This window comes from Lissotriton vulgaris, chromosome 10 (assembly GCF_964263255.1).
Source record: "Lissotriton vulgaris chromosome 10, aLisVul1.2, whole genome shotgun sequence".
NCBI lineage: Eukaryota > Metazoa > Chordata > Amphibia > Caudata > Salamandridae > Lissotriton > Lissotriton vulgaris.
Genome location: NC_141698.1, coordinates 50,381,561 through 50,402,946, shown reverse-complemented (window position 1 = coordinate 50,402,946; position 21,386 = coordinate 50,381,561). Strand labels below are relative to the sequence as shown.

Below are 21,386 nucleotides of genomic sequence, written 5' to 3'. Positions count from 1 at the left end.
TGTAGCTGAATTGAGCCTATGGGTACCTTCAGCAGTGTTTGATTAGTGCCCATCCTCTATTCTTTTCAGGTTCATGTATGCTTAGAGCCCTGATGATGATCCTAACTGTCTAAAGGGCTGAAACGTCACCGACTAGTTTACGAACCCAGTTTGTTTGTACATAAGAATAAAATTGGCAGTGCTGTTCTTACTTGATAAACCTTCTTGATCATGTATTGTACACGTGTGTATCTCTTGTGTGAGGCACCAAGCATATGTCTCACCACATACTGCGCTGTCACATTGTTTTTAATGTTTTGTATATGCAAATGAATAAATTGTTTGTTTGATGTATTTTTATTTTGATTGTGGTATCTATGGTCCATGTACCAGTTCTTTACGCATCAACGTATCCAAGGCCCCAGGCGGCACTCGGCTTTAACCCAGGGGAGAAGCAAGCACAATATGAGGCAAATTAGAGTGACAAAGCCAACCAATTGCAAACAAAGGTTGGGCTTTAAACCCACCGTAAGATCTGGTAACCTGACAGTAGGTCTTTTTCTGTCTGATAACATTGACCGACAAAGGATTCTTTTTTTAAAAAAAGATCTTTTCTTTTTGTTTAAATCAAAAAAAGAAAAACAGGTTAAGTCAACACACTATAACATAGTCATAAAACTGGTAGATATCAAATAAGCATCAATACACAGACACGTTCACCCCCCACTGCTTCCGGGCCCCGTAACCAGCATGCCAGCAAGGTAGGTTTAAAATGAAGCACACTCGCAGGAGGAAGGGAGGCACAAGGACCATCTCCATAGTCATTCCACTTGTACCAGATTTTTTCCCACTTTTTAGGACATCTTCTGCTCTCATAAACCACTTTATCGGCCACCATGCACCAGTCCATGCCCCGTTTCCAGTCTCTCAGGCATGGCGCCATCTCCCCCCACCCCCCTCAGATGTGCAATATTGCGCCTGGCTATCGCTAGAAACTGGAGATACTGCAGGTTCGTTCAATATGGTTCAGATTATTTACGTCCCAAATGTTATGCAAGCACCAGTTGGCGAAGAGTTGCATCTCACTGCCTCACAGGCTAATTATGCAATTTACAACAGATTCCCAAAAGCTTTGCACAGTGGGGCAATCCCAAATTATATGATGGAAGGTCCCTGGCTATCCACGACAAAGGATTCTTGCTCATTGATACAATGTGAAAACATAATTTCCAAGCTCTAATACTCTGTTCATAGGTACATTTATGTGTCCAAAAGAAAAGCTAAAATAGATCTCAACTGTTTGCAGCTTTAAAATGCTGAGGAGTGCTCATTCGAAAAAACATTTCTATCATTGCCATGGACTGTTTAATCTTACACTCGTCAAGGGAGCAAATTATTTCCCAGCTTCTGGTGGTGTAACTTCTTCAAACACGGTGCACAGTAATGATTAAACAGAGCACATCATCAGTACCACCAAGTTATGTTATGTTATGTTAACTAAGTTTATAAATTGTGCAGCTGCCTCAGCAAAGAGGCGTCCCAGCGCTAGCAGTAGAGGGACAGAGACTAAGAAACTGGACGGAAAGGCAGAGGAAAGAGTGGGCAAAGAAAAGCAAGATTAGATTGCAGGGACAAGATAAGTTTGATAGCTTTACGGAAGACCAGCAGGCTATCCATACTGTGAATATGAAGGGGCAGCGAGTTCCATAGCTTGGTTGCCAAACACAAGTACTGCCACAATCTACGTATCTCTTCTTTTTGATTATTCTGTGAGCTGTGCCCTCTAGGCGCCAAGGGGAAAGTCTTAAGCCCTGACCAGCATTAGTTAGGCACCTGTCAGGATCAGTTCCCTGGAGAGTTAACCTTCTTGAAGGGTTGTATGTAAATGTAAATGTAAATTGATACTTGTATAGCGCACTACTCACCCGCAAGGGTCTCAAGGCACTTGTACGAATACCGCTGTGGAACCCATCCTGGCTTTCCCTGTGAGGCGTCCACTCCTGGGCAGCCCCAAGGTGGAGGCCAGGCATCCTTAGCGTTGTGGGGGCCGTTGTGGAGATTAAGCAAGCTATTGCCCAGAGTTGCAGAGTGGGACTCCATGATTGGAATAGGCACCGAGGCGAGAATTATCAGGTCCGTAGAACTTTTGAGCCCAAGACCCGCCGAGGCGGGAATTGAACCCTGGTCCCAGGCTAGACCTCTGCATCAGGGTCTGCCGCTCTAACCATTGAGCCACACTTCTCCACTATGCCATGCTGTTCAAAGACAATGACTACCGTGTAATGGGCTGCTCCTGATAATGAAGTAGGACAAATTCTTATTCTTTCTTTTCAGATTTCTGAACCATCTACAGTATTCATATAAGTAGTGATTAGTGTGTTTCAGGAAGATTGTTGAGAGCCAGAAGAGTAAGGAAACTAATTGGACTATTTTTTTGTTTTTAGCCATCCTGAACGGGCAACTTGTTCAACCTGGACAGCTTATCCAGCTAGACAGAGCTCTCTCTTTATTGTATCACAACTCCAGTATCCACACAGCTTAGATATACCTGGCGGCTTTGAAGTGCCCGGGCTGCTCAGAGTTACAGACACTCGCTCCCAGATACCTCACTGTGAGCGACCTGTGTGCGAGCGCCCATGTATGTGAGCTGCAGGGGCACCTCAAAAGAAACATTTCCAGGTGTCTGAGTGTTGTAAATGCATTCTCTTATCAATATGGGTTCCCTGCTGGTGAGGTGTACGCTTATCCTGTGCTCTGTGAATAAACTTCATCTTACCTTCAGAAGACTCCTACGTTTTACTTACTTCACTGAGCCACCTAATAATACCCAAACATATCCCAACATTTCCAGTCTTCTTGAAACCAAAGATTCCAAGGTTCCTAGTTGGCTTAAGTCTAACAGAATGTACTAAAGATATCAGGATGGTTTCTGCAAGGTGTGCTGACGCCGGACCATGGATACTTGAGGAGTTACTGATGAAACTTAACTTTAGTAGTAATCTAGAAATGGCAACATGGGACCGGAAGGCTAGGAGGACCTTTGGACATTGTCCCAAAGTCCTCAGAGAGGATGGATCTCAGGCAATTCGTAAACCTCTGCGCCCAGTCCATGCTGGTTACCTAATTATAACAGTTTGATTGGTTTGTGACAATTTACAGTTCTCTGGTGCCACCAGATGGTCTAAGAGGGGGACGTACGACACCACCCTACTGGCTGCAGCTCACTCTGTTGCTGTGTCTCTGGCAGCGCTTCTTCGATGTGGATCAATAAATGTCAGCGTCATCTCTTTGCAGGACATGGGTGCTGAATTACCTGCTGCCGCCGGATGTAGAGACCGGTTGAATGGGCTGTTTGGACTGATGTATAATAGATGCCTCCCTCTGTTCAGGTCACTCCAGCGTTACAGACGATTCTCTTCAGGACCCACCCCAGCATCCTTAATAACTTGGCCTCTACTCCTGGACAGAGGTGTTGTGTGTGGTGGTCTAATCTCACAGCACATTCTTCAGTGTGTTGTCATGGTCTCCTCTCACCTGATGGTACCAATGCACAATTGGGCTTGGTGTTTGGCTTAATGTTAGGGTATCCGATATATACACAGAAGTGCCCTATACGCTCTCTCCTGCCTGACCCAGTGCCGGCTTCCAGTGTACAGCCATTGAGCTGACAGTGATGCTGAGAATCCTTGCATCAGTCTCTCTCCCATCCAAGTACGAACCAGGCCCGACCCTGCTTAGCTTCCGAGATCGGGCGCATTCAGGGTGGTATGGCCGTAGGCTCCCTGCATCAGTCTCTCAAAGTACATTTTCTGGAGTTAAAAAAAATACTTCTAATTTATTTCGCTGAAAAATAATCTGAATACAGAATTTCATTGTTTACATAATAAGTACATGATGTAAATAGTATCAATTAACTAAAAAAGCTGCTTTTGCTACATTGGTAACCCGTACCCCATTCAGTTCGGAGCTGGACTCAAACATTGCCATTGTCTCTGGTATTGTCGTTGACTCTGGTTCCGCCTCTTGAAGTAGGAGTGGATAGTGCTTTTTTGTTACAATTGGTCGGTGATCCTCGATGGCTGATGTGATCTTCACTTCCTTCCCAGTCGTATACAAGATTATCCTGATTCTGGCAGAACTGAGCAGACGAGGAACAAAACCTGGATAGTTCCCTTTCTTACGTAGTGTGATTCATGCCATAATATGGTTGGTTCAAGGGTTTTAGGCAACCCTTACTCATCAAGAAGCCATAACTCAACTAGTATTCCTTCCCGTGCCAGTGAAAAGCGGGCACTTCGATTTGAGATAAAGTGCTGAAGGAGGCTCTCTAGATCTGGCCGAAACTCTCCTGATCCATTCTTTTTGTCCAGAATAGTCACAATGTGATATTTAGGGTGTCACCATGGGACCCAATTTGTGTTAACACCCATCCTCTCTTACTCTTCAATTTGTATGCAGGGAACTGTAGCACTAAATATCCATTTATAATGGAGAAGACAATGGAGTCCCTTGGCTCTCGCCCTATATCAGAGATCTTGCTAAGTTATGCCCAAAAAAATGAAACCGGCTGCTATTTTCTGTAAGCAATGTTGAATTGCCTAATTTGCACAATGCCCTACATAAACCTCTTCTCGCCTAAATGACTCCTGTCCTAGCTTTACTTTTCCTTAATAAATCTCTGGTCGAGCATTCAAACTATTCCAGGAAACCAAAGGTGTTAGAATTTGTAAGGGCATAAGTGCCTTCTACTTGAAATGTGCGACACCTTCGAAGCATATAGTAATTATATTTGCAAAAAACAGTCTGGCCTGGAGGCTAAAGGCACAAACGTGAGAAGTTTCCAAATTCATCAATTAATTTAATAAATAAAATCGTTTAACTAATTATTATTCTTATAATTATTATAATCAGGACATTTATCCTAGGGATGTGCGAAATGAGTGTTATTATTCGAAATTTCAGGGATAACAACACAAAATTCGGTGTAATTATGCTAAATTCAAACCCATCATTTAGCACTATACTTCAGCGCGAAATAAGTCTTCGCGTCAATTTTTGATGGACGTGAACATCAGATGCCCACGTTCTGGTTGTTAATGTGGTTTCAGAGGTGTAATTATGCAAAATGGAATAATGTTGTAGTTTCCTGAATTTCACGAACAAATTTAACATTATACACTTGTCTCTAGGTGCCTGTCGTTAGCAGTGCCGGAGCAGGGTAAAGACCTAAAAACACTATCTTCAGTTGCCTTTCGAGTATCATAAGGTCCGAGTAGAGTGAATGCAGAGACAAGGCTTTAAAGCAGAAAGGAGAATGAAAAAATGTAGAGCAAGGCCTCTAAAAACGACCATTTTTGAAGCAGGTGATCTACAGCTCATCATGTACATGGAAGGTGTCTGACATCCAGCTTACTATAGAAAGAGGAATGCACCCTCATACGCAGGAACGCTTCGACGTGGAGTTGCAGCACTATTAACAATTTTCTTAAGACCCGCAACTAAAGTCTTGTTGTGTCAAACCAAATACATTTATGTAGCGCCTAAACCTATATGAATCCATGCTCCTTACCAAAGCTGTTCAAGGCTTTGAATGTTTAATCTCTTAGGAGAGTTTATTCGAGAGCCATTCGCAGACTACTTAGAGCTTTCTTCCATGAAGAACGCTCCAGCGAAAAGTGGTACCATGCTATGGTATCTGAATACCGTAGCCTAAATTTTGTCTTACAAAAAATGTTATCCTAAAAGTACAGCATTGGAATAATTATTGAAAAATCTATGCCAATGGATTGGTATTTGTTTATAAACAAAATATAGGCCACAATATCTTTGTCGGATGATATTTTTGCTACCAATGATCTAACATACATCTATCTTGACAAGACGCTGTGCTGTGTACACCAGTGTTCGGGCTCTTGAAGGGTGCACAGCGCTCTAATCTCAATCTTCGATGAGTTGGGAGTCTAGGTGGATGATATCGTAAAGAGGAGAGTGCACTAGGTGCAATCCATGCTGTCTTCTCAGACCTGATCATACTACGGAATGCCTCCCCCCTATTCTCCCGGCAGGACTTGGAATCGTCTGGAGACGCCCATTTTCATTTTTTAGATACCTGGGCGGACAAATGGCTACAGTAACAGTTTCTCAGTACCACCCACTTTAGTTCTGGCTAGTGTGTTTCGTTCACACTTAGGGCATCATTAGGATGGCGGGCGGACTTTGTCTGCCCACCATCCTGACGTAGAAAGGGACCGCCCGCCCTAAGTGCGGCGGTCCCGTGGGGGTCATGAGGATGCGCCCGCCACAATGGCGGGTGCATCCTGCATTCATGACATTGCGGCGGGCGGTGCTTTCAGCACTGCCCGCCGCAATGCCAAAAAGGCATGTCGTGCATTTTCATGCACAACGTGCCTGCCATGTTGTACATGAAACTGCAGGGGGGTACCTATGGTACTACCCACACCACAACTTCCTGGGGGCCCGCTACGGGCCCTCAATAGTAAAGACCCTCAATAGTAAATCCCAGCATGCATTATAATATGGAGGGCGGTGTCTAACAGACACCGCCACCATATTAAAACCTTTTTCGCCAGGTCGACTCATCGACTGGGCGGAAAACCGGCAGGCGGTCTTTCCGTCCACCGGAGTCCCCCCGCCATAGTAATATGGCAAGGGGGAGAATGGCATGCGGGCAGGAAAGAATGTCGGGCGGTTCGCCACCGCCATGTGGGCGGTGGCGATCCGCCAGGCATTCTAATGGGCCCCTATGTGTTGTCAGTGATTTTTGTGTATTAAGCAACGGTAAAGTCCTGGGTCAGTCTTGCTGTGGTATAAATATCTGGTCCGATTATGTAGCTGGTATCTCAGGTAAGTTTACAGGATCTTTACCGTGGGTTCAAGTGTGACCGCTCGGATGTAGAAGAAGCAGAGGAGGCACGGGGTGCAGAATTCTCTGAATAGAAGACCGAGAAAAAGAGACCCATATTATTACTCAATCCCCGACATTGCGTCTGAAACCCCTTCTGCTGGCTTTTTGGAACTGAAAAAGTGAATTTAATGCAGACAGAGTAGACTAGTGGTTTCCAAACTTTTTGGAACTTTGATCCACATTTTTGAGATTGACAAACCTTATCGATCCACCTAGCTTTAATAGACATGAGAGAGGGCTAGTTTTTAATGTAATAGTAGACGTGCTATCAAAATGCTGTGAATTCCCAAAATAACATACTCTTAACAATCTTTGCGATCCTCCATAACAGCAATTGGTTTGCAAATGCAATATCCTTGACCACGCACTTTGATATGTTGTTATCTGACTGTGGCCAAGATCGTGACCTGCCCATAATGTGGCAGAGGGTGAACAGCACTGGAGCCTGGAGCGGAAACACATTTTAGAGTGGGTGTTGGCTTGTGGCAGTTGTTCAATAACATTGCAAGGCTTCTGAAAAATATTGGGGTTTATATCAGTGATTTTAGCTAATTTAAAAACCCCCTTCTATAGCAGAATATCAGATAAGGCCTCATGATCATTTTTGAGCTAAAACAAGGCCCAGAGATGGAATATTTTGGAATGAATATATCCGTATTATATAGCATAAACACTGACCAAGGATATTGGAGAGATTTACGCGAGCACCAGAGTGCATCACATAAGGTCAGATTAATTTAATGTTAAGCATAAGAGATTAAGTCATTTTCCCAGAGCCAGCGCTGAGCTTCGAATCTGGTTGCCCAGATCCTAAGTTGGCAGCTCTGGCTATTAGGCCACATAAATATTTCTCAATTTATGTGTGAAAGTCATATACAAGTGGGGTGATTGTGAATGATCACGTATATCATAGTGAGTACATTCTCAGTTGAAATGGCTTTGTGAAAAAAAACTCAGCAAAAAATACGGGACGTTCTCCAGGAGTCTTGCTTGGGAATACTGGCAAGGAATAGTTTTAAAAGAAGACTTGGACATGGTTCAGCACCTCTGAAAATTCTTCCAGCAACATTAATGCAGAGTGGGGGTGAACATCAAACTTACATCACTGAAGTCATAGGGGTTGTGAAAAGTCGTAGCTTCACACAAGTGTAGAAAATGCATTTAGCGTAAGAGTGGTAAGGGTGTAGTATGAAGCTGGTGGTGCATTTTTGGAGCACACTGTTGCAAATATATTACTAAAGCATGGTGTGGTAGCACACAGACAGCATGTTTTCTATTGAAATTGCAACTACACTTGCACTGATCAGTTCTGCTGATAAGCCATTCCCCATATTAAAAGGGCAGGCAGCAATTTGTCAGAAGATATAGCCTGACATTTGCCCTTTGTCTTTTGAATCACAGCAAATGCGACAAGAAGAATACAAAATGTTTAGGGCCACTTTATTTACTGTTCTTTCTCAACTCCCCAGAAATTAGCTGATGAACCAACAGTGAGTTGTGCCACACAGTTTGGTAAACACTGGAGTAGTCTATTGCGCCATTACCTTTCAATAGTGGGCGACTTGTGGGCCTGGGAGTCTGTTGGGGATCCTTATCTCAACCCTATTTCATTGGACCAAGTGGAGACATCACTTGTGGTGCCCATGGACCTCTGTAGAGAACACCTCCAAGGGATGCTTGAGAGCATCCATTCTCCAATTTCTTTAAGTCTTTGACCCCTTATCTAGACCAAAACTATCCCCTCCAAGGATAACCACAAATATCAGTCCCTCCCTGTGTCCGTTCAGTTCTTGGTCAATTCTCTCTATTTCTTTTGCTTGTATGAGACTAGAAGGCATTCTGATCTCCTTTCCTAACTTTGGGCATTCTCTGGTTTCACCTTTAGGTCTAGGAGATGGCAGGGATCGTTTTTTTGGTCCTGAGGAAGAAAGCCAAGTTGATGGCTTCTGAAACATGTCGACCTTGTAGGAGGTGACTCATTATAGTACACCACATGCACCTCCCCATTTTTACTATTCTCAGCCAGGGAAGACAATAAAGTATTTTCCTTCCACTAGCCAGAGAATTTTTAACCATCTCACATTTTCTTTTCACTATCCCACGCACTACACATACTCACCAATCACTGAATAAATTGCTCCTGAGTCTACGTAAGTCGTAGCACGCCCGTCTTGTAGAGGGGTGGGAAGACTCCGATGATGAAGCATGACACTGAATCAGGTTCCAGTGTGTGAGGGGTATTTTACATTTTTTGGAAACCTTGCTCTTGAGAGAAGGAGCTCTGATCCTTTTGCACAATTTTTCACGTATGACTAAACAATAAAAAAAAAAATAGCAGCACACACATGGGTGCATATATATTCACATAATGGTAGAATCCCTATGTTGGATAACAGTATCAAGAGGAGGACGATTCTACCTTTTTCCTCTTCACTCCCTCCTTTGATTTTTTATGGCAGGCCTCTGCCTTGGCAGTCGGCAAGTTGTTCTTATACCTGTGCCATGATAGGTTCTCGGGCCCTTGAAATGCATTGATCTCTTTGCCAGGGTCTTATTAGCTAATATTGAAGGTCAGAATGGAACATGGAGAGCCACAAAACCATATCTACTGTTTGGTGTTTTTGAGAACATTTCTCTGACCAAAATAGCTCTAATTCAATTCAAAATATGCAGCTCTGAAAGATCGTCCTGTTCTCCAGGAAGTGTTACTTTGGTTTTTCACTTCTTGCCGCCCTCTGACTTCCAGAAGCTTCAGAGTGCTGATTGCAAGTCAACAGCATGCTAATTTCTACATAAAGTCACACCTCTTGTAGAGGAGTGAAATGCGAATTTTCGCCTCTTCAGAAGAGTCGCTAAACCGTCCACCAGCAGCAATCTGTGTAAAGCATTTGAGATGCAAGTTAGTGATTGTCAGTTGGGTCCTATGAAGTAAACATAATCTTGGCCTGACTCTGTGCTACAGGACAGGTACATGTCACCATAGGCGAGGAAAACCTTCTTGTAGGGCTATTTATTCCATCGGCAGGACCACCATGAGTTTGAAACAGACCTGTGCCAGATCCAACGTTTGAAGCTCTTAATGAAAGTCCAAAAAATTAACAATTGTTTAAATTCGAGACTGCCTTTGAGCTTTACACCCAGCCAAACGACGATCCTAGCACCATGTGCAAACCTGTCTGCAATTTATCGTTGCCCATGTCTATGCCCTAAAGAGTTTCATCTTCAGCAGAATTAACACATATTCCCGTGTTTCTATATTTGTGACACTGGTTAGATTAACAAGGTGTCCCTAGCATACCACTTTCTCCCTGAGCCTCTCCTTTTTTTTTTCTTTTGCTCTCTGGTAATACTTTTTCAGAATGTTTGCTTAACTTTTAGTGTGAGAGCTACAGAGATTCAGTTTCATTCTGTTATAAATTCCAGGTGCGCGATAATCTTTTGCAATGAAAGATGTTTTCTTAAAATGTACTTTACATAAAAATGCACCCCAGTTATTTTTTCTTCTTCTTACAATTCAGCATTTTCTAGCATTTATTTGAGTGGTACTCGTAATCTGTCTTCTTTCTCAAATACTGGACCCTTCTCAAAGGCAGCGTCCTGGGTGGACCTTTATGAGCCAGTTCTTCCTGTGTCCTGTTTAGGCTTCCCTCTCACCTCCTCCACACGATATCCCTTGGCAAAAGCTCAACCTCTGCTACTACCCTTCTTGTAGTGCAGCAGTTTTTTGCAATGTCCAGTACTCACTACTGCAGGGCTTAGGCCTTTAACTCATGTTTCCATCGAGCCCAAAGCAGTGCTTGGTTTTGATACCTGTAAGCCTCTAACATTACCTTCATCAGGTTACACTTGTTTGGCTGGTGCCTTATGTGTTCCTGACCTACCACTGTAACTTCAGTCTCTGGAGTCTGTTCATTGCTCACAACAGTAGAATCCCTCAGTCCACTACTCTAGCTCCCTTTCAAAACTGACCCCCAAGATTATCACCCGGAGAGCTACTGAGATGGGCCTCCCTGCTTTTTAGGTTCCCCTTTTTAGTTTGGCAAGTTACAGCTAAGACAGCCAACGCGTTTCGGTCATAACAATGGACTTCTTCTGGGCTGTACTGCAATAAACCTAAACAAGACCTAAATAAAAACATAACACCACAGGACACGCTATTAATCAAGCTGAGTTCATACATGGCCAATACAAAAGAACAAAAATGACAAATGATTATCCTCAAATAGACATCAAAAATCCACAATTTTTTTTTCTCAATGACAGATGCCCCCCTTTCCTACAATAAATACTAACCGACAATAAGAACAAACATTACATACCACACAGGTTAAAAACAAGTCAAATGTATAAATGTGGCTAAACTTCACGGTAACCTGATACATGGTCATGGGCCTAATGTACTTTGAGAGACTTAAAAAACATATTGCACAAACGCTGCGAGTCACCAAAAGGTTTTTGTATCACAATACATTGTACGTTGTTCCTTCTCATTATGGTTGAAACAAGATCACCATACACAGAGGACAAGAGCAAGATCACGTCCACTTCATTTCTGATTCATCCCTACTCGTCTCAATGGTATGTAGTACCCTAATTACATTAGTATTCCGCAGCAATGCCATAACAAAATAACTGAGAAGCAAAAAGAGCAGAGGAAGAGAATTAAAATTAATAGAACAAATGGAGAAAGTCACACTAATAGAAGGAAATGGGAAGATGACAAAGATTGCACCCTGTTCACCTACACTTTCTTAATGTTAGAATCCATGTTGAAAGTGTGATGATAACAAAAAAAAGGGCAATTTAAGACTTCAATGCCACAAGGTCATATCAGAAAGTATCCATACCCCAATCGAACCCCAAAGAGCGGACCCACACATTGATAGTCCAAGTGGGCATTTCACCATGTCTCTGAGTGCATTAATTCATTAAAAAACCCAATATATACCACAATCATTTTACTGATCGCAACCTTCTAGAGATGGTTTATCGTTCTTTCCCCGCTCTCAGCAATACAGAATATGTTATATGGGCAATTTGAGCCGTTCGCCCCTTATTTGGTACCTGGCTATAACAAATATAATAGTATTTGCCATAAGCATCAACTAAGCGATTTCAACACCTGGCTCTGAGGTATACACCATACTAGATCCAGCAGGACACTAAACCAAATCTGGTTAACCTAAACATACCCAATGCAGATGGATTGTATTGTTCTAGCCTCCAAAAGGGTCTATCACTCAGCCTCTGTGTACCGCCACGTGATGTTTACCACATGAGAGGGGCGTGGCTTGGACGCCGATCGGGATGGCGGCGTGAGCTCGCAGCTCCGCGCGGAATCCCGCTATTTCTCCTGTTTTTTGGGACCCTAGGCGACCCGGAGACGACGCTCCTGCCCTCTGAAGTGTAAGGGGACAGCTGGGCGTAATCGGAGAGTCGCTGGGGGACTGCTGGCCCCGAGGAGATCGGGAGAAGAGGCGGCCGAGGTGTAGCCCAGGGTGTGAAGAAAATGGCGGCGAGGTGGTCGGACGGTCCCGAACTTCAGCCCTGAGTCCGGATGTCGCCAAGTAGCAGGGGACCCTGCACCCGGCTGCCCGACACACTGAGATTGGCGGCGCGATGTCCTGAGACCAGGGGACGCTGACCCGATTCACCCAGAAGATCGGGGGCCCTCGTTGGCCGCCGCCCTAAGACTCATCCTTCCCCCCGCAGGCCACAGGGGGGTGACGGGACGGAGCCCGTCTGCCTGGCCATTGATCCTGAGAACGTCGGCGGGGACATAGCACCGCCCGGTGCCCGGTGGCCGGCACGGACCCACGGGCGTACTCGCAGCACGGGTGACCGGACTTGTGACGCAGCGCCCTGACATGGCGGCGATCGGAGGGCCGATGCCCGGGAGCCGCGAGGGGGACTCGGCGACATCGACTCAGCTGAGTGAGAGTCCCTCCCCGGAGCTTGATCAGGAACAGCGGCTGAACCGGCGCTTGGATGCCATCCTTGAGGCGATCACCTCCACTAAGGAGGCATTGCACAATGACATTGCCCAAGTTGCCACGGGCCTGGGGCTGCTACGCGCGGATCACGCGAAGCTGGCGGATCGGGTCAAGGATCATGACCAACTGTTGCTGGACCTGAAGCCATCGGTGGTGACCGCGGAGCACAGGATCACGGACATTTTGGCCCGACTGGACACACTGGAGCGGAGGGCGGAGGATGCCGAAGGCCGCAATAGGCGGAACAACGTGCGGGTCGTAGGCCTGCCGGAACGGATTGAGGGGGAGGATGCGGTGGCCTACATGGAGAACTGGTTTCGCACTGTGGTGGCGCCGGAGGGGCTTACTCCATTCTTCACTCTGGAGCGAGCTCACCGGGTGCCCGCTCGCCCGCCGGGGCTTGGCCGCCCCCCCCGACCGATGGTGGTGCGGCTCCTCCACTACAAGGACCGAGATCTCCTCATCCAGCGGGCCAGGATGTCGGGCCCTTATGAGGTGGAGAACAGCAAGGTAACGATCTTCCCGGATTATACGCAGGCGGTTCAGAAGGACAGGGCATCGTTCCTTGCGGTGAAGAAGGAGCTCAGGGAGGAAGGCATCCAGTACTCCTTGCTCTACCCGGCCAAGCTGCGGATTATTATGGATGGCTCCACGCACTTTTTCCAGACTCCGGACGAAGTTTGGCAATGGCTTGAGTCGTATAGAGCGGGGACGGACAGATCGCACCAAAGTCGGCGAGACCAACCCAAGCAGCCCCGGGTGCGGCAGTCACAACGCATCAGATCCCACAACAGGCGCCAGCGGGAGAAGCGGGAGGCTCAAATGGCGGCGGAGAAGAGGGATGCACTCGCAGCGACGGCGGCCATCACAGGGTCGCAACAGAACAGTGAACGGGCCGAAACGGACTCGGGAGGGGAAGGCAGCAGAACAGGAGAGGAACTTTCGGAGGCGGAGAGCCAGAAGGGGCCGATAGTGACCCCACAGACTTCGGATGTTGTTTTCTGCGGCTGAGATAGAACTGGGACTAGATCGGGACTTCATGGTAGGGTGATATCCTGTTGCTGGGGGGCGGGTTGCCGGGAAGGGGAGCTGTGTGTTTTGGAGGGGATGAAGTGCGGGATGCGGGCTCCGCTAGCTGGGGTCGGCGGCGACTCACCCCCCTTAGGCCCTTAAGGTCGACTGTGGTGGAGACCACAGGGTAAGTGTGTGTGAAGTTGGATCAAGGTTTGGATGGGGGCGGCCATTGGGTTCGTGTGCTCTGTCCTGGGGAGTGGGGGTTGGGGAATGTTTCAGTTTTGGGACTGTTTGGGGGGGGGGCAACTGCTTTGGGGGGGCCATGGACCGTTGTTATTTGATTCGGACTATACGGAGTTGGAATGGGGACATTACCTAACTTGAAATGCCTAACGTGGAATGTCCGGGGGCTGCGGACTATGGTGAAACGTCACAAAGTGCATGCATACCTGGTACGCAGGGGGGTTCAGATTGCTATGCTCCAGGAGACCCATCTCACTAAAAAAGAGTGCGCTGCCTTGCAGAAAAGATGGCGGGGCCAGGTCTTTGGCACCACTTACTCAGCGTATGCCAGGGGGGTCTTGATCTGGGTGAGGGCGGGGATACCCTTTCAAGTGCTGAATCAAGTAGTAGATCCGGATGGCAGGTTTGTAGCGGTGGAGGTGAGGTTATATGGACGGGATGTGGTTTTCTGTTGTGTTTATGCACCGAACACTGACCAAGGCCGATACTTTGATAGCCTCTCGGGGTCCTTGGCCTCTTTCCTGGCGGGTCCGATAGTGCTAGGGGGGGACTTCAACTCAATCACGGATGTTGCTCTGGATAGGTCCCATCCCCCCCTAGTAGACTCTCCTGTGCGCAGGCTGGCCGCGCACAGGAAGGACTGGCAAGAACGATGGGGGTTGCTGGATGTCTGGAGGGAGAGGCACAGGGGAACCAGGGACTATTCCTTCTATTCCGCTCTCCATGATCTACATGTCAGGATCGATTCGGTGCTTTGCGGGGGATCCCTAGCCCCATTGATTACCCATGCGGAGTACCTGGCTAGGACTATATCCGATCATAACCCCCTATTGGTGCATATTCAGTGGCAGAGGGAGCGCTCAGTGATACCAACATGGCGGCTTCGGCCGGAGACGCTAGAGGATTCTGTGTTTGACGATGCGGTCCGGCAAGGCATTGATAGTTATTTCGGTGTGAATGAAGGCACGGCTTCGAGTAGATCTACTGAGTGGGATGCAATGAAAGTGGTGGTGAGAGGGGTGTGTTTGGGCAGGTTCTCGAATGCTCGTACGACTGTGCTGAATGACCTAATGAAAGCGGAGGAAACTTTGAGGGACTTGGAGCGCCGCAGGCCGGCTAGGCCAGGTTTACAGGCCCAGTTGTTGGAGGCGAAGGAAGTGGTAGCCGCGGAGACGGAACGTTTGAGATGTTATGACTATAGGCAGTACATTATCAGGGCACACGCAGAAAGGGACAAGGTGGGTACCCTCTTGGCCAGACTAGCTAACCCGGAACTTAGGGGATGCCCGATTCTCAGCATTAATAATGCGCAGGGAGAGATGGTGTACTCCCAGGCAGCTGTATTGGACCGCTTCAGGAGATATTATGAGGAACTGTACCGGAGTCAGCTGGGAGTGGGGGTTCAGGACATCGCGGAGTACCTTGGGGAGAGGCCGCTTCCGGTCCTGGACGAGGAAGACGCGAGGGAACTGGGTGGCCCGATCACGCTTACTGAAATTCGGGTGGCCATCAAACATATGGCCCGTAACAAGACGCCCGGGGTGGACGGACTGCCAATCGAGTTCTATCAACACTATGTGGACATCCTGGCGCCCAGGCTGCTGGTGGTGTACATGGAGGCCTTCGAGAAGGGGGCATTGCCTGGGTCCATGAGGGAGGCCTTGATAGTACCGCTCCTCAAGCCTGGCCGGGATGCCGCGGACGTGAGGTCTTATCGCCCGCTATCCATGCTGACGGTGGACTATAAGATCCTGAGCCGCATCCTAGCCACCAGACTGGCCCCGCATATGACGGGCCTGGTGCACAGGGACCAGGCCGGGTTTATACCCACGAGGAGCACGGCGATGAATATCCGCCGCCTGGTGGGAATAATGGACGCCATCTTGGATGAGGAGGGAGTGCCGGCGGTTCTGTCCGTGGACATCGAGAAGGCCTTCGATAGCTTGGAATGGCCTTTCCTGGATGGAGTGCTGGAGAGGTTTGGCATGGGCGACGGGTTTCGAAGGTGGACGAGGGTCTTATATACCTCGGCGACGGCGAGAGTACGATTGGGCGGCCTGGTGTCTGCGGCGTACCCGGTGAGCAGGGGAACACGACAGGGATGCTCTCTCTCCCCTCTGTTGTTTGCTCTGGCGATGGAACCCTTGGCGGTCCATGCGAGGTCAGGCGACCGATACGCGGGGATTGTGAGTGATGGGCTATGGCATTATATATCGCTCTATGCGGATGACTTGCTCCTGTACCTAGCTGACACCTCGGGGGCATTGGTTGGAGCGATAGATCTGTTGACTGAGTTCGGCCGGCTGTCGGGCCTTAAGGTCAATTGGGCGAAGACTTGCGTGTTTCCGCTGAGTGCGGGATCGCCAACCCCTAGCAGCGATCTGGGTGTGGTATGGGAACCCTCTTGCATCACCTACTTGGGTGTCCGTATTTACCACTCGGCTGCGGACCTTTTGGAGGGTAACATTGGCCGCTGTGTCCGGGCGCTGCGGGGCAGCTTGTCTTTCTGGTCGACCCTCCCGCTGACAGTCCTGGGCAGGATAGCACTGTTGAAAATGGTGGCGCTCCCCCGCTTCCTCTATTATTTCCGTACGCTGCCTACCTGGATTCCCCAGGCGGTGTTTAGGGAACTGCGGTCGTTGATAACTGGCTTTCTATGGGGGCATGGCCGCCGCAGAATAGCCCTGAGCACGCTACTTCGCCCCAAGTTGGAAGGGGGCATGGCCGTGCCCGACCTGGAGCTGTATTATCTAGCGGCGCAGTTGCAGGTCCTTATGCAGAACGTAGCCAGGGTGTTCCGGGGACCGGAGGAAGATCGGGATCGGGGAATACAGCGCCACGTGCTGTCCTACATCATCATGCAGCAGCGGCTCGAGTTACGGGCCCTCACCATGGAAGAGCGGACGCTCCGGCTGTGCTGGCAGAGGAGCCTTCGGAGAGCGAGGGCATCGCGGCCTTATGCCCCGGAGATCCCGCTCGGGATGTTGACGGCGTTGCCGCACGGAGGGGATTGGTCCCCGTTGTTGGATTGGGAGGAGGCAGGGTTGCAGGTGGTGGGCGACTTGTACATAGATGGGGCTTTGGCACCGTTCGAAGTGCTCCGGGACCAGTTCGGACTGCCTGAGGGGGGCTTCCTCCTACATGCGGCAGTTGTGGCTGCCGTACAAAAGCACTGGAAGGAGGGGCTCTTGGAACCCGCGACGACTATGGCGTGCCAATATGTGGTAATGGCGGCTGGCACATTCAAAGCTGTGACGTTCCTCCATAATAGGATGCTGAACGAAGGGCTGGAACCACTCCACGGGCTCAAAGCTAAATGGGAGGCGAGCGTTGGCCGGCCCATACCGGATACGGCATGGGGCCATATCCTGCGACGCACGTGGAAGGGCACCAGGAACGCGCGCTTTCAGCAGGTTCACTTCTATGTGCTCCATAGGGCCTATTTAACTCCTGAGAAACTACAGCGGTACTTTCGGGTGCCGGATGCCTGTTGCCCCAGGTGTTCGTCCCTAGGGGCGGACATGGACCACTTGTTTTGGGGGTGTCCACAACTGGGGACCTATTGGGCGGAGGTAGGGGAACTCCTGAATGAAGTGACTGACAGGGAGGTAGAATTCGACATGGCGGCGTGCCTATTGCTCTGGTTCCCGCATACTAAGCACACCAAGGTGACAAGTAAATTCATAGACCTGGGTCTGATATTGGCACAGAGGGAAATATCGTGGCACTGGAAGTCCAGGGGAGGTCCCTCACTGCGTAGGTGGAAGAATGAGTTGCTGCGGTGGTCTGACTGCGAGAGTGTGCTCCGGATGAAGCAAGCAGTAAAGTTGGGGAATGAGAAGGCACTGGATGCAGCGCGTGCATGGGAGTTAGTGGTACAGGCTTTGCGTGATTCTTTGGTTGAGGATGAGGAAGGCGAGAACTAAGCCGCTGGACACCGCGGGGCGAACACAGAAGTATGGTACTAAGCACTGTAGTGGACCCATCCAATTCGATAGGGCGAAGCACACACCTTAGCAGTTGCCAGGGGAGGGGGGGCCTTGGGGGGGTTGGTTGCAGGGGGTTTGGGGAGGGCCGGAAGCCATTGGAGGGTTGCTTGTTAGGGCCTTGGACCTATTGGGACGGTGGGCACAGAGTGGGGGGTAGGCCGGCTGGGTGGAACGGCCAGGTGCGAAGGCCCATATAGCCTAGGGCAGGCCCCGGCTCGAGCGATTTCATAGATTACCACGGAGATGGCTGACGGGTATGTTGTTGTGGGTGGGGGGGTAAAAGCAGATACACAATACGACCTTCCGCCAGGGTCCCAATGGGACGTACACTGTGATGTGTTCCTTTTGAGCGATGTAATATGCCGCCCGGCCTCCGGGATGCGGGCTGAATGGCTGTGTATGACTGTGATCTATCATTGGACGGGGGGAGCCCACAAGTGTACTGGCTGCTTAATTGTATCCTGTGGTTTATAACTCTGCAATAAAAATATAATTAAAAAAAAAAAATGTTTACCACATGAGTGGTTTGGGCCAAAATGCCCTCAAATGACACCTAACAGCACAAAATAAAAGTGCCCTTAAGAAAAATGACTCAAATTGAGCCCTGAAGAAGTCTGTTGTTATGGACGAAATGCGTTGGCTGTTATCACTGTAATATCTGACACGTTTAAGAATAAAAATAAAATGAAGAATTCACAACATTGTAGAATTTAAATTGGGACTTTCTTTTCTTGGTGTTAATATTGATTGTGGTGCACTTCTACTGTGGATTATCATATGTCTTTGACCAAAAGGTTGCATCTTGGCAGCAGGTACTTGTGGTGAGTGCACACAGATAGAAATCGAATTGTTGATATCCAGCGACATTGAAATACAGGAAAGGTGCTGCTCTCTGTGGTCCGCTGCTTTGTCTTCTTGGTGTTTTCGTTCAGTAAGTGCCTGCCTTTTCAGGAACGATGTAGTGGGTTGAACATGGGTGATAGGTTCTTCTCTGCTTTGATTTACTGCTGGATTAATTATTTTTTAAATGTTTAACATTTTACTTTGCTTACACACAATCAAAGAGGTCATTTTATTTTGCAATTACTGCTGGATTTCTTGGCATAATTGCTCAAGAAAATAATCTGCTGAACACCTAAAAGTTGATGTGAATGAAAAATGTTCAAACCCCCTAGAAAGCCATATAAATGTCTTCACTTGGCATCATAGTATGACTTACTTGTTAGCACCCAATTTATACTACCTAACTTATCAGGCACTTTAAATTTTTGCTGCAGCTCTTTTCTGTATTCCCAGTCTTCCTGCAGTCTCCTTCTTTTTAAGCTGTCTCTTCTCCTTCTTTCTTTCTGTTGGTCCATAAAATGTCAGTCTACGTCTTTGATTTCTCCTCATTTTGATTTTTCTTCTCAGCCTTTATCCGCTTCTTTATCATTTGAACATGGCATTCAATGGAATAGTGCATAAGAATCACACATCAGTCTAGTCTGCTTATTTCTCTCTCTGTTTCCTCTTAAGTTTGCAGATCCTTCTTGGTCCATTGCATTATATTTTGCTGTCTTTTACTCACTTTTTATTATTGTAAGGCTGGTGAACCAGAAGTGTGGTTGTTTAGAGTCCAAAGACATCAAGCTAGAGGTGATGTTCTCCCACACTTCCAGTCATGGCCTCTGCTCTTGAGGTAGCCAAGGGCTTCCTGTTAATATTGCTGTGTCTGGTAACTGCACCGCTGTGTTGCTTGACTCTCCATGACAACCTATTTGCCAAAACCTGACTCCCAAACCACTGCCTATTGCCCTATTCCTGGTGCTTTTCCCTGCTTCACTTGACCCACCTTACAAAAGGCATTTCACAGAGTGATCAATACATCTTCGATCAGTAATAAATTATTATTCAGTTTGCCAATGAATTGAGCATTTTTAAGTCTGTGAAATCAGTGAACGCGACAGCCCTGTCTGATGAAGTCCTTGTTCGAGGAGAGACTTAAAGTTCTGACTGTGTGTTTTGCTAATCGTAAACCATGACTGATAACCTGCCATTATATTCTTTACCGTCTCTGGAAGAAAGTCTCCAATTGTTTGTTTCATTGTCTACCTTTGTCTCTTTTCTTCACCCAGTTCCCAACAAATGGCAACAATCAAATCCACATCCCTACGCTGAGCGTTGATGGACTGTCCACTCCCGTGGTGTTGTCTCCTGGCCCGCAGAAGCCGTAAACGCACAGAGGAACCTCATCTGCAGCTCCTATCTCTCTCTTGCTGTCCCTTCGGAACGACAGCAGGGCCAGCAGCGGCCGAGCTGGGCCGTCCACGGTCTCTCCTCTGCCAGAAGGGACCAGCGTCCCAGGGCTGAGAAGAACGCAGCATCTTAGTCCTATGATGTTTTGAAAGCTCCTCACCAAGGAGGGCAGCATATTTCTTGCCGTGCAGAGTTCCAGCGAGACCGGCCTGAAGACGTCCGCCCAGTCATGGAATGGTTTCTGGTGGAAGCTGGGCAAAGGCATTTTCTTTCCGAACGTGGTCTGCAAAGAAGATTGGGATAGAAAAGGGAAGCAAATCCTTGTTGACAAAACGAACAAGAGGTGGAATAGAGTGGTCATATTGTGAATTGTGGTACGCTATCAGAAATAGCATTCTGCGGCCGCCCTTTGTTTCTGAAGTTTTATTTCTTTGAACGATCAGAGCCACGGGGATAGGCATTTAAATTCTGGGGTGGGCCTCCCTAGACCTGGATCATGGTGATCAACAGCTGAGAGTGGTTTTTCAAGATTCAAGCTGTGTGGGGGTCTCTTTTGCACACCTCGGCCCCACCTGCTCTTCTCCACTTCCGAAGTTTCCGGAGTTTATTTTTTTTAGAGGAGAGTTGTTTTTAAAAAGAAGGGTTTATTGGGGTTGAGGTGGCACCCTGACCAGGTGGAGACTGAAACATGCGCGTGCCAGTATGAAAGTCCACAGAACCTTAGTCTTCATTTAGATTTTTAAGATAATTTTTGAAAGAAAAGAATATAAAAGCTTTCTTGTTGTTGAATCCAACTAAGCCCAACGAGCAAGGCAGAAAGTTTTTTTTCATCAATGTTTTGGAACTAAGGAAAAGAGCCATGCCCACCATTTTTACTGAATCTGTTTTAATCCACTTTGCTTTGCTCTACATTGCGTACAATGATTAAGACATTCTTCTCTGTTTGTTTACTGCTGTGTGTTTGCAATGTGACCTCTTACCGATGCGTGTGTCTGTTTTCTGAGGATG

At 47.7% G+C, this 21,386-nt stretch overlaps 1 protein-coding gene across 1 annotated transcript in view; it reads left to right on the top strand.

Moving 5' to 3' along the window:
• The window catches only part of ELK1 (ETS transcription factor ELK1), a 146,357-nt gene extending 125,226 nt beyond the window's left edge, over positions 1 to 21,131 (top strand). Inside the window, exon 6 of the mRNA XM_086940431.1 lies at positions 20,258 to 21,131. Within this exon, the coding sequence (XP_086796557.1) occupies positions 20,258 to 20,356 (99 nt within the window). The 3' untranslated portion in view covers positions 20,357 to 21,131. The remainder of the gene's footprint in view (positions 1 to 20,257) is intronic.
• The last annotated feature ends 255 nt before the right edge of the window (positions 21,132 to 21,386 follow it).